This window comes from Oncorhynchus mykiss, chromosome 21 (genome assembly GCF_057628025.1).
Source record: "Oncorhynchus mykiss isolate SJ-2025 chromosome 21, ASM5762802v1, whole genome shotgun sequence".
Lineage (NCBI taxonomy): Eukaryota > Metazoa > Chordata > Actinopteri > Salmoniformes > Salmonidae > Oncorhynchus > Oncorhynchus mykiss.
This window is the reverse complement of record NC_143042.1, coordinates 44,428,385-44,439,918: the sequence shown is the minus strand read 5'-3', so window position 1 is coordinate 44,439,918 and position 11,534 is coordinate 44,428,385. Positions and strand designations below refer to the sequence as shown.

General features: G+C 42.2%; 1 protein-coding gene across 1 annotated transcript; it reads right to left on the bottom strand.

The window, feature by feature from the left end:
- Nucleotides 1-3,350: 3,350 nt before the first annotated feature.
- LOC110500633 (histone H2A.Z) lies at nucleotides 3,351-5,103 on the bottom strand. The gene is made up of 5 exons (XM_021578114.3): nucleotides 4,967-5,103; nucleotides 4,602-4,679; nucleotides 4,086-4,199; nucleotides 3,794-3,923; nucleotides 3,351-3,690 (listed from the first exon to the last, which is right to left on the bottom strand). Exons 1-5 carry the CDS (start codon nucleotides 4,967-4,969, stop codon nucleotides 3,629-3,631), a joined length of 387 nt encoding a protein of 128 aa, XP_021433789.1. The 5' UTR covers nucleotides 4,970-5,103; the 3' UTR covers nucleotides 3,351-3,628.
- Between the last annotated feature and the right edge of the window lie 6,431 nt (nucleotides 5,104-11,534).

Here is an 11,534-nt window from a genome sequence, read left to right as displayed (position 1 = left end):
TCTGGAGAGAGTTTGCTGCACTGAAAGGAAAGGGGCTGAATAATTTTGCATGCCCAATTTTTCAGTTTTTGATTTGTTAAAAAAGTTTGAAATATCCAATAAATGTCGTTCCACTTCATGATTGTGTCCCACTTGTTGTTGATTGTTCACAAAAAAATACAGTTTTATATCTTTATGTTTGAAGCCTGAAATGTGGCAAAAGGTCGCAAAGTTCAAGGGGGCCGAATACTTTCGCAAGGCACTGTATCTCCCTAAATATCTCAGGCAAGTTACTTGGTGAGGAATAATGTCGACACTCAAGCCAGGGCCTGCCTTTGTCGTACCGCACACCTGTATAGTTAGTTCACTCCAGGCCCAGTCACAACAGCTGTAGATCTCTATTGTCATTCATGAAGTGTTACTCCTCAAAAGGAATTCAGACTTTTCCCACAACTTGGGTGGCTGTGGCTAAAAAGACACACGGTTAAATAAGATCTAGATGTTGGTAGATGGTATTGGTCTTCAGCAGCAAGTCAAGAAGTGATCCCTTTATTCAAACAAGCATATATTAAATAGATGCAAAGATCTAACCTGTGGTAACTGCTATAATCTTCATTTTTGCCAGAGATGGTCTTTGTTGCTAGTCTCAAAAGACCAACATCCACAGTGCTGCAATAGTGACGCCTAGTGGCCATTATAAAATAGATAATTTAGAATAATTTATATACCTGAACATGTCCATCATAGTTATCTAACAAGATAGAAAAGAGGCACTGTACATCTACTGACATCCATTAAAAAAAAATCTGATGTAGTTTGATACATTGTGTCAATGTACCACTCAGATCAAACTTGGGCTTTATGTAGATAGAAGACAATAATAGCCAAGCCGTGCTGTCTGTCTGAGCTGGGAATGTGTTGAGGAAATGCGAGAGCAGAACATTCCCACAAACATTTTATAGATATGAAAGTTTGCTTTCCTCAGGTTCTCTCTGGCTGTAGCATTCGTCACGCTCACTGCAGCAATTTCTCCTGTGCAATACAGGCTCACTGAGATAAAGCCTTCCCTGCATATGAGAGAGTTTTAGAATTTTATTTCTGATGCAGTGACAATAGCCTGACTGACACGACTCACCTGGTACACAGTAATGGAATGCTGAAGACCTCAATTTTGGTGTCAGACAGACAGGCACCCCGTACTGGCTGAAGCATTTTGTCACTGTGCACCCATATGATTTCTCCCCTGTGTATATGTATGCCTGGATAAAGAGGTAACACTTCTAACTAGGGGGTTGTCGTAAGCAAAAAGGCGTCCCCTAAATTGACAGAATGGGCCCCCCCCCCCCCCCCCCATCTGCACTAATTGTACATTTTGGATAAAAGTGGCCAATATATTTCAATGCTATAGCGCATCATTGTCTTGTTCCAGGCAGGTATGCATCAGTCACATGAATCTATTGATGTCTTCAACTCACAATAGAACGAGAACAGTTTGTGACAGTTATCAATTAAAATGTTTAGTGACATGCTGATAGCAAGTTTTTGATTAACATAATTGGTGAAGCAAAGGGAAATTCTAAATTGATCTGGGAGAATCTAAAAAAGTTAACAGAAAGACTGTAACACAAAAAGATTAGAAATCATGGTGAATGACAATCCAACACAGGATGCAGTCGAAATAGCAACAGCCTTCAATTCCTACTTTGTTGACTCAGTCACAGAACCCCTCCACTGGTTTCCTGGGCTCAGTGCTAGTGAATGACACTCAACCTGCCTTAATCATAAGGGAAGTTTCTGAGTCAGAGGTGAACAAGGTGATTAGCTCACTAAAGAACTCTAAAGCAAAATATGTGTTTGGGCTGTACTCTACCTTTCTTAAAATCTACAGTCACTTATTGGCCCCATTACTAAGGTCACCAACATATCTGTTGGTGAGGGGGTGTTTCCAAGGGTCTGGAAGTCAGCCAGAATAACAGCCATCTTTAAATCGGGTGACCCTACTGAAGTGAGTAACTACAGGCCCATTAGTACCTGTAGTGTCGAAGGTTGTTGAAAAGTGTGTAGTAGAGCAACTGATTGCCCACCTCAACAACAGCCCCTTCACATTACTCTCCATGCAGCTTGCCTTCAGAGCAAAACACTCCACAGAAACGTTCAACTGCTTTCTTCTGGAAAATGTAAAGTCCAAGAAGGACAAAGGGGGCGATGTTGGGGCTGTGTTTCTGGACCTAAGGAAGGCTTTCAATACTGTTAACCATGAGGTTATCACAATTGTTTCATTTCCCTCCGATGCCTTGAGCTGTCGCCCACTCTTAGCTATGATGTGGGTGTGCCCCAATGGTCAATACTGGGGGCCCTCCTGTTCAGCTTGTACATTAATGATCTGCCTTCTGTCTGTACTGGGTCTGAAATTCAAATGTATGCAGATGATACTGTGATATGGGCATGTAAGAGCAAACAAGCTGCACAGGATCTCACTACTGTAATGGTCCCGGTTACAAAGTGTCTGACTCATGTTTATCTCAATGTAAAAAAAAAAAACTCCTTCAAAGAGGGCAACTGATGCTACGGAGCCAGATGTCAGGGGAGAAGCTCCAGGTGGTATCTGATTAAGTACCCTGGCATCACTATTCCAACCTCTTAAAGCAGGTGAAGTGTAACTCATTCCAGATTTATGCAAAATTGGTTGACTAGAGGTAGCAAAACTGTACTTCGTCTATGATACTCCCCCACTTAATTGGGTCCAAGCTTGCTGTACATTAAAACACGCTCTCAAAATGCTTGATAGGAAGCCCAAAAGCATCACTGTTACACCCTCAGAGAGCATAACCTCCTGAGTTGGAAAAATATTGCGCAATAGACATCTGGTATTCAAGATCCTACATGGCCTGACGTCCCACTCCACTCAGTACTTTTGTTCAACAGAAAACCCAAACCTATGGCAGCAGATCCACAAGGTCTGCCATGAGATTGCTTCCCATGTCTGGAACATACTGCACCACCTATCACAAAAAAAAGACATGGCTGAAGGGCAAGCAGCCTTTGAACATAATCCCTAGTTCTGTATTGCAGCATGAGGTATACAAACACTTGCTTCTATGGATTTTGTTTTGTTAGTCTGCATACTACATTTTTTTTTGGGGGGGGGGGGGTTCTACATGTCCTGTTGCGCTGAGTGTGCTCACTGCTCATTATCTATTATTGTAATCGTTTTTAATAACCTGCCATGGGACTAAGATTCAAAATTAGCCAGCTGGCTAAAACGTTGATTAATGTGCACTCACCTTGTGAAAAATAACCCAGAATGCTGCATAATGGATTTATAGGGCACAACACCCGCTAAAAGATGAATGCAAGTAAGGAACCATAGGTGCACAATACCTTGGAGCTTTATTCAAAGACAACTTCAAAACATGGAAATGCCACTGGTATGCAAAAATGTACACAATACAAACCAAACCACAGTTGTACCAAAAACATACAAGCCCAAAATAAAACAGCTTCTCTGAAGCCACTTTAAAAATACCACAGATGAGTAGATGCAAGTTCATACATAAAAAAATAAAAAGTCCTAAAACACTACCAAGAAAATTATTAAAAACAATTTAAGCAGGTCCTGAGATATGACCTAATGCCACTGTTTCCAGGGTTATACGGTCTTCTGCTGTCCCTTCTTTCCAATCAGTGACTTATGGATATGAGGGATGACACCTGAAACAAAAAGTAATTAGTGGATGCAAATAAATAAAAAACAGGGAAATTGGTACAAAGGCAATCCCAGTGGCAAAGACTACAAAATAACTTCTGCACTTACCACCACCAGCAATCGTAGCTTTAATGAGAGAATCCAACTCTTCGTCGCCTCTAATGGCCAGTTGCAAGTGACGTGGGGTGATACGCTTGACCTTCAGATCCTTTGACGCGTTTCCAGCCAGCTCCAGAACCTGAAGTTGAGGAGCGCGTGGGTAAATATTTGGTTACCGACTCTCGCACGAGCACATCAATTAACTTCGATTGCATGCACAGTACTGTATGGTTTTAGTGTCATGAACCGCCACAAAGTGTTGTAAACATACAATCACAGACGCGATGTCTACCAACGTTACCTCAGCAGTCAGGTACTCAAGAATAGCCGCGCTGTACACAGCTGCAGTCGCCCCAACTCTGCCATGGCTTGTTGTTCTGGATTTCAGATGTCTGTGAATACGGCCCACTGGGAACTGGAAAGCAGAGCGGGAAACGTTAAGGCCAAGCCTGCACCCGTTCGTGCTATCCGTGATCCTTGATACGTCCCTACCCCACTGAAGTTGAAATGTTAAATCGTTAGGTAAGGATTGTCATCCCAAGGATGCCGAATAACACTGCCATGTGTTCAATCAAGTAGCTACCTAGCCAGCTAGTTAACCATCAGTAAGTCAAAAAAAGTCAAGAGCCAATTCAACAAAATATGATTTTACGAAACACCCACCAAGTAACTCAACTAAATAGTATCGGTTTGCCAACATTTATACGTTCGCTACATAAGTTCCAAATTAACAAGTAACTGCGCTACCTTGCCACACGTTTACCAGAATTGTTGGCGCTAGCATTGTTAGCATGTCATGAATGACTGATGTACTCACCTGCAAACCCGCTCTCTGTGAGCGCGAAATGGCCTTCGTCTTAGTTTTCCCGGAGTCTTTTCCAGCCTTGCCACCAGCCTATAATAGAGACATTGATGAAGTATATTTATGTATTGAGAAATTGATGCAATATACATGTATTTTTAATTAGCCAGTTTATTCGGCAGCGCGTGCAATGGTTGATAGCCAGGCGACTCACATTGCTAAGGTTAGTTACCTAACGTAACTAGCTAACATTAGCTACAGAATAACTTTAGCGAATACATGTTTCTCGAATAAAGGCTAATCCTCACGTAGCACTCGTTCAATAAAGTGATAGATTTAGCAACGAAGTATATATATATTTTTTAAATAATTAAAAATACCATTGTATAAGATGTCCCTGCTATTTTCAGTTACACAGATCTTCCACGACTATTTGTCTAGTTTGAACAAGTCCCGCCTTAGATTGCCATGTATTTATTGAGAGGACCTTGATCCGGGACTTTGCATGGAAGAAGCCAGCCAATCAACTCTCGAAAATCTTTTTGGGCCATGGCTCTTAGCCAATCACAATGTAAAAGTGCTCACTGTGCGGGAATTTGACACGTAATTTCTCATTGCATGTTGGATAAAGTAGTTTCTAATTTATTCTAAATTTATTTAGCAGACTTTATAGCAGAGAATAACATCACTTCTGTTTATGCTATGTGTGGACCTAACAGTTTTTTATTGAAATTAAATAGCCCAAAAATATATCTTATTAATAATCAACCAGTGTGAAAAAGTCTTTATGAAACATCAGTTGATAAATCAATTGATTCCTTGAGAAAAAAAACATGATTGATTACAATTCACAAACTGAAATAGGCCTACTGAGAGGATAACAAAAAAGTCTACAGAGTGCTGGATAGCCATCTCATTTAGATACAAACTCTACGAACAATGTATATCTACAATAAAGGCAATGTTTATTAAAGTGCCCTTCCTTTCTATGAACAACTATACCATTGTCAAGTTGTATATAGGGTTTGGGGTTAAAATAGTGTTAGGAGCTAAGCTTAAAATATGCTGAACAAAAATATAAAAGCAACATGTAACAATTTTGAGGATTTTGATATTCATTAGGCCTTAATCTATGGATTTAATCTGGGTGGGCCTGGGTGGGCGTGGGCCTGGGAGGGCATAGGCCAACCCACTGGGGAGCCAGGTCCAGCCTATCAGAATGAGTTTTTCCACACAAAAGGGCTTTGTTACAGCCATAAATACTCCACAGCTTTTGATATCCCACACCTGTCAGGTGGATGGATTATCTTGGAAAACGAGAAGTGCTCACTAACAGGGATGTAAAGAATTTGTGCACAGCATTTCAGAGAAATAAGATTTGTGTGCATAAGGAACAATTCTGGGATCTTTTATTTCAGCTCACGAAACATGTACAACAATGTACATGTTTCGTTTATATTTTTGTTAAGCTGATTGAAGCTATGGTATACTAGAGATACCTAAAGTTTCTCATGCACTCTCCAACAATCAATAATTCAAGCATTCCTTCCTTTGTAATGCAGTAAAGCACCATTGTCCTAGACACATACCCTGCCCGTCTTATAAGAGGGAAGGGGACAGTTGATTCTCAATAAAGGTCAGTTAAATGCCTGCACACCTCTGAATAGGGTTTAAATGGCTACCCATTTTCAACAGTGACCCCATAATGGTTCTGATGCCAACAGCTGCCATCATTGGATAAGGAAGGTATTGTGTAGCCATGACCAAACCCATCCGCTCAACCATCTGCCTGTTTATTTCTGTTGGATAAAGCTCTCTGAACTGGCTCCATTGGGGCTGTGTAGCAAAGCGTCCTGGCACACTGAGTTCCCTATGGGAGGAAGGAAAGTGGAGCCACTTCCTTCCCACTTCCTGCCCACATTGGTCAAATTGCCTTAACATCAGACATGGGTGGAAACCATTTGGTGAAAGAAGCAAAGCGTATTGGTCACCCTGCTAGACAAGCAACACCTTGAAATGTTTGGGTTTTTTTTAAAGAAAGAAAATGGCACATCAACATTGTTGATGACAGAACAAAAATAACCTTCCATTTATACAATCACCTTCTAATTCAGGGATGTAATTTCCGTCATGCAATAAAAATAGATTTTATGCATTTCTGTAATATTTCCGTTCCCCCACAAGATGGCAGTAGGTTAATAGTGTTTCCATTGCTGAGAATGATATGTACTCTTTGCCTGTACTATCAATGGGAGGAGAATGCTTAGGGTCTTTACAGATAATTTGCCTTTACTGTCAATTGGAGGAGAATGCTTAGGGCCCTTGCAGATTGTTTGCCTTTACTGTCAATGGGAGGAATGTTTAGGGCCCTTAACAGATAGTTTGTCTTTACTGTCAATTGGAGATGAATGCTTAGGGCCCTTACATATGGTTTGCCTTTATTGTCAATGGGGGGAGAATGCTTAGGGCCCTTATAGATAGATAGCCTTTACTGTCAATGGGAGGAGAATGGTTAGGGCCCTTACAAATAGTTTATGTTCCATTACAGCACTAATACTGTAGTTTAAATAGTTTGTTGGAAACCCAATTCCGTATTTGAGATGTTTTTATTTCTATTCAGTTCTGGCTTCGTTCCACTCTGTCATGTATGGTCCAGTTGTGTAGTAACTGGGATATTGTTGGGATATTCCGATGACATTGAGAAATACACCACATCAGTCCCCACAGTGACTGTACGTACATACCCGTACGTACATATCCCTGTACGTACGTACATACCCCAACCAGAAGCCATAGATTACAGGCAACATTCGCACTGAGCTAAAGGGTAGAGCTGCCGCTTTCAAGGTGCGGGACTCTAACCCGGAAGCTTACAAGAAATCCCGCTATGCCCTGCGACGAACCATCAAACAGGCAAAGCGTCAATACAGGGCTAAGATTGACTACACCGGCTCCGACACTCGTCGGATGTGACAGGGCTTGCAAACTATTACAGACTACAAAGGGAAGCACAGCCGTGAGCTGCCCAGTGACACGAGCCTACCAGACGAGCTAAATCACTTCTATGCTCGCTTCGAGGCAAGCAACACTGAGGCATGCATGAGAGCATCAGCTGTCCCGGACGACTGTGTGATCACGCTCTCCGTAGTCGACGTGAGTAGGACGTTTAAACAGCACAACATACACAAGGCTGCGGGGCCAGACGGATTACCAGGACGTGTGCTCCGGGCATGTGCTGACCAACTGCCAGGTGTCTTCACTGACATTTTCAACATGTCCCTGATTGAGTCTGTAATACCAACATGCCTCAAGCAGACCACCATAGTCCCTGTGCCCAAGAACACAAAGGCAGCCTGCCTAAATGATTACAGACCCGTGGCACTCACGTCCATAGCCATGAAGTGCTTTAAAAGGCTGGTAATGGCTCACATCAACACCATTATCCCAGAAACCCTAGACCCACTAGGGTCAAAAGGAACACCTATGTGAGAATGCTATTCATTGACTACAGATCAGCGTTCAACACCATAGTACCCTCAAAGCTCATCACTAAGCTAAGGAACCTGGGACTAAACACTTCCCTCTGCAACTGGATCCTGGACTTCCTGACAGGCTGCCCCCAGGTGGTGAGGGTAGGTAGCAACACATCTGCCACGCTGATCCTCAACACTGGAGCTCCCCAGGGGTGCATGCTCAGTCCCCTCCTGTACTCCCTGTTCACCCACGACTGCATGGCCAGGCACGACTCCAACACCATCATTAAGTTTGCTGACGACACAACAGTGGTAGGCCTATAGGGAGGAGTTCAGGGACCTGGCCGGGTGGTGCCAGAATAACAACTTATCCCTCAACGTAACCAAGACCAAGGAGATGATTGTGGACTACAGGAAAAGGAGCACCGAGCACGTCCCCATTCTCATCGACGGGGCTGTAGTAGAGCAGGTTGCGAGCTTCAAATTAGTGCGCACGGCCCAGTACATCACTGGGGCAAAGCTGCCTGCCATCCAGGACCTCTACACCAGGTGGTGTCACCGCATGGCAAGCAGTACCGGAGTGCCAAGTCTAGGGCAAAAATGCTTCTCAACAGTTTTTACCCCCAAGCCATAAGACTCCTGAACAGGTAACCAAATGGTTACCCAGACTATTTACATTGTGTGCCCCCCCAACCCTCCTTTTACGCTGATGCTACTCTCTGTTTACTCTCTGTTTATCTTATATGCATAGTCAGTTTAACTATACATTCATGTACATACTACCTCAATTGGCCCGACCAACCAGTGCTCCCGCACATTGGCTATCTGCATTGCGCCCCACCATCCACCAACCCCTCTTTTTTACGCTACTGCTACTCTCTGTTCATCATATATACATAGTCAATTTAACCATACCCACATGTACAGACTAACCGGTGTCTGTATATAGCCTTGCAACTCTTATTTTCAAATGTATTTTTACTGTTGTTTTAATTCTTTACTTACTTACCTACACAAGCACACATACTTTTTTTCTCCGCACTATTGGTTAGAGCCTGTAAGTAAGCATTTCACTGTAAGGTCTACACCTGTTGTATTCAGCACACGTGACAAATAAACTTTGATTTGATTTGTATGGCCCAGTTGTGTAGTAACTGGGATATTGTTGACCCATGGACAGTTTCCTCCCATCCCAACTTTTGACTTCTCAAAACATCCTGACCCATTTACCCATTGTGCCGTGGTTTTCAGCTCGTTACTTATTTACAATGGTTAAACATTATCCAGGAGTTGGGAAATTATTTTACCATTTTTATATGGCACCAATTGCGGTATGGGTTCAGGACGGCCTAGATTCATGTCCTCATTTTTTTTGCCAAAAGAGACCGTACTGTATGACTCAAAATAATTGTTGCATTTATCAAAAGAGCTTCAATGGTGTGACATCCTGCTTGGCTTTAGAGAGTGCTGTGAAATTGACCTTTTGGCCTCCAAGCACAACACACCGACTTTAGGCATTTCAGGAAAGTAATGGGTTCAGAGGCAGAGATGTCATGCAGTGCATGACACGCAAAAAATTTAGCACTCATTGCCAAATGTGATGTATTTTAATTGATTATTCATAAAATAAACAATATCTTTCTAAATGTGGAGCGCACAATTGGATAAAACTGAGGGGCCTGCGCAGTTGCAATGAGCATGACCCAGTTCAGAGGAACTCATGCAGCTACGGGGTGGCAGGTAGCCTAGTGGTTAGAGCGTTGGGCCAGTAACCAAAAGGTTGCTGGATCAAATCCCGGAGCTGATAAGGGAGACTTATCAGCCTTTCTGCCCCTGAACAAGGCAGGCTAGGCTGCCATTGTAAATAAGAATTTGTTCTTAACTGACTTGCCTAATTAAATATATACATATATTTTTTAAACTAGCATCTCCAGGCATAAGCAACATAAACAGTCAGGTTTTTTTTAGGAACTCAGTCAGGGTCTCAACTTACTGTTGAGAGTTACAATAGTAGAATACACAAGGTGCAAGTTCATCAAGTCATGGTAAAATGGGTAAAATTGCTGGAAATTAGCTTTCAATTTTTTTATTTACTTAAAAAGTCTCCCTTAGGGCCCCAAAAAAGGTTCAGCGCAGCCCTGCTCCAATCGAAAGATTAAATCAATATAGATCCTCCAGGAGCAAACACAGGTCGCCCCAATAAAATTAGGAAATAGAACCCAACATGCAACAATTTCAAAGATTTTACTGAGTTATATATATAAAATCTCTGACTTTTATTGATTTATATATATATATATATATACATATATATTTTACAGCTTTTTTGTTACATATACATACATTTTACATACATGGTACTTTTATATATAACAACAATACATTACCAAACAAACTCCTTAATCCCAACCCTCAGCCACTCTCAGCCCATCCTACCTATCACCATAGACCTCAGCTCTTTAATCCCAACCCTCAGCCACTCTCAGCCCATCCTACCTATCACCATAGACCTCAGCTCTTTAATCCCAACCCTCAGCCACTCTCAGCCCATCCTACCTATCACCATAGACCTCAGCTCTTTAATCCCAACCCTCAGCCACTCTCAGCCCATCCTACCTATCACCATAGACCTCAGCTCTTTAATCCCAACCCTCAGCCACTCAGCCCATCTCACCTATCACCATAGACCTCAGCTCTTTAATCCCAACCCTCAGCCACTCTCAGCCCATCCTACCTATCACCATAGACCTCAGCTCTTTAATCCCAACCCTCAGCCACTCTCAGCCCATCCTACCTATCACCATAGACCTCAGCTCTTTAATCCCAACCCTCAGCCACTCTTAGCCCATCCCACCTATCACCATAGACCTCAACTCTTTAATCCCAACCCTCAGCCACTCTCAGCCCATCCCACCTATCACCATAGACCTCAGCTCTTTAATCCCAACCCTCAGCCACTCTCAGCCCATCCCACCTATCACCATAGACCGCCCTTGTTTGGTTTCCATGTGCCATATATTTTTCAATTGTACTGTGATGTTTTACATTTTGGAATCTTTCTAATCGTATATTATCCACAGATTGTGAGCTAAAGAAGAAAACCTTTCCTACGAGTATTATTATATTATTTATTGACTGACTATGGCTTTCCAAATTGCCCAACACTGCTATTTGTACGGTTAATTTTAAGTGCATGTTGTGATTTTTTTTAAACCATTCCTGAACCTGTGGCCAGAAACAAGCTACATATGGGAAATACCAGAATAAGTGATCTATTGATTCTGTCTCTTCGTAACAAAATCTACAAACTTGAGATTGTTGTATGCCCCATATACTGAGTTATGGTTAATTGAAGGAAATAAGTCACTTGAAATAAATTCTTTAGGCCCTAATTTTTTGAATTGCACGACTGGGAGTACAGATATACATCTGTTGGTCACAGACACAGAAAAAAGGTAGGGGGGTGGATCAGAAA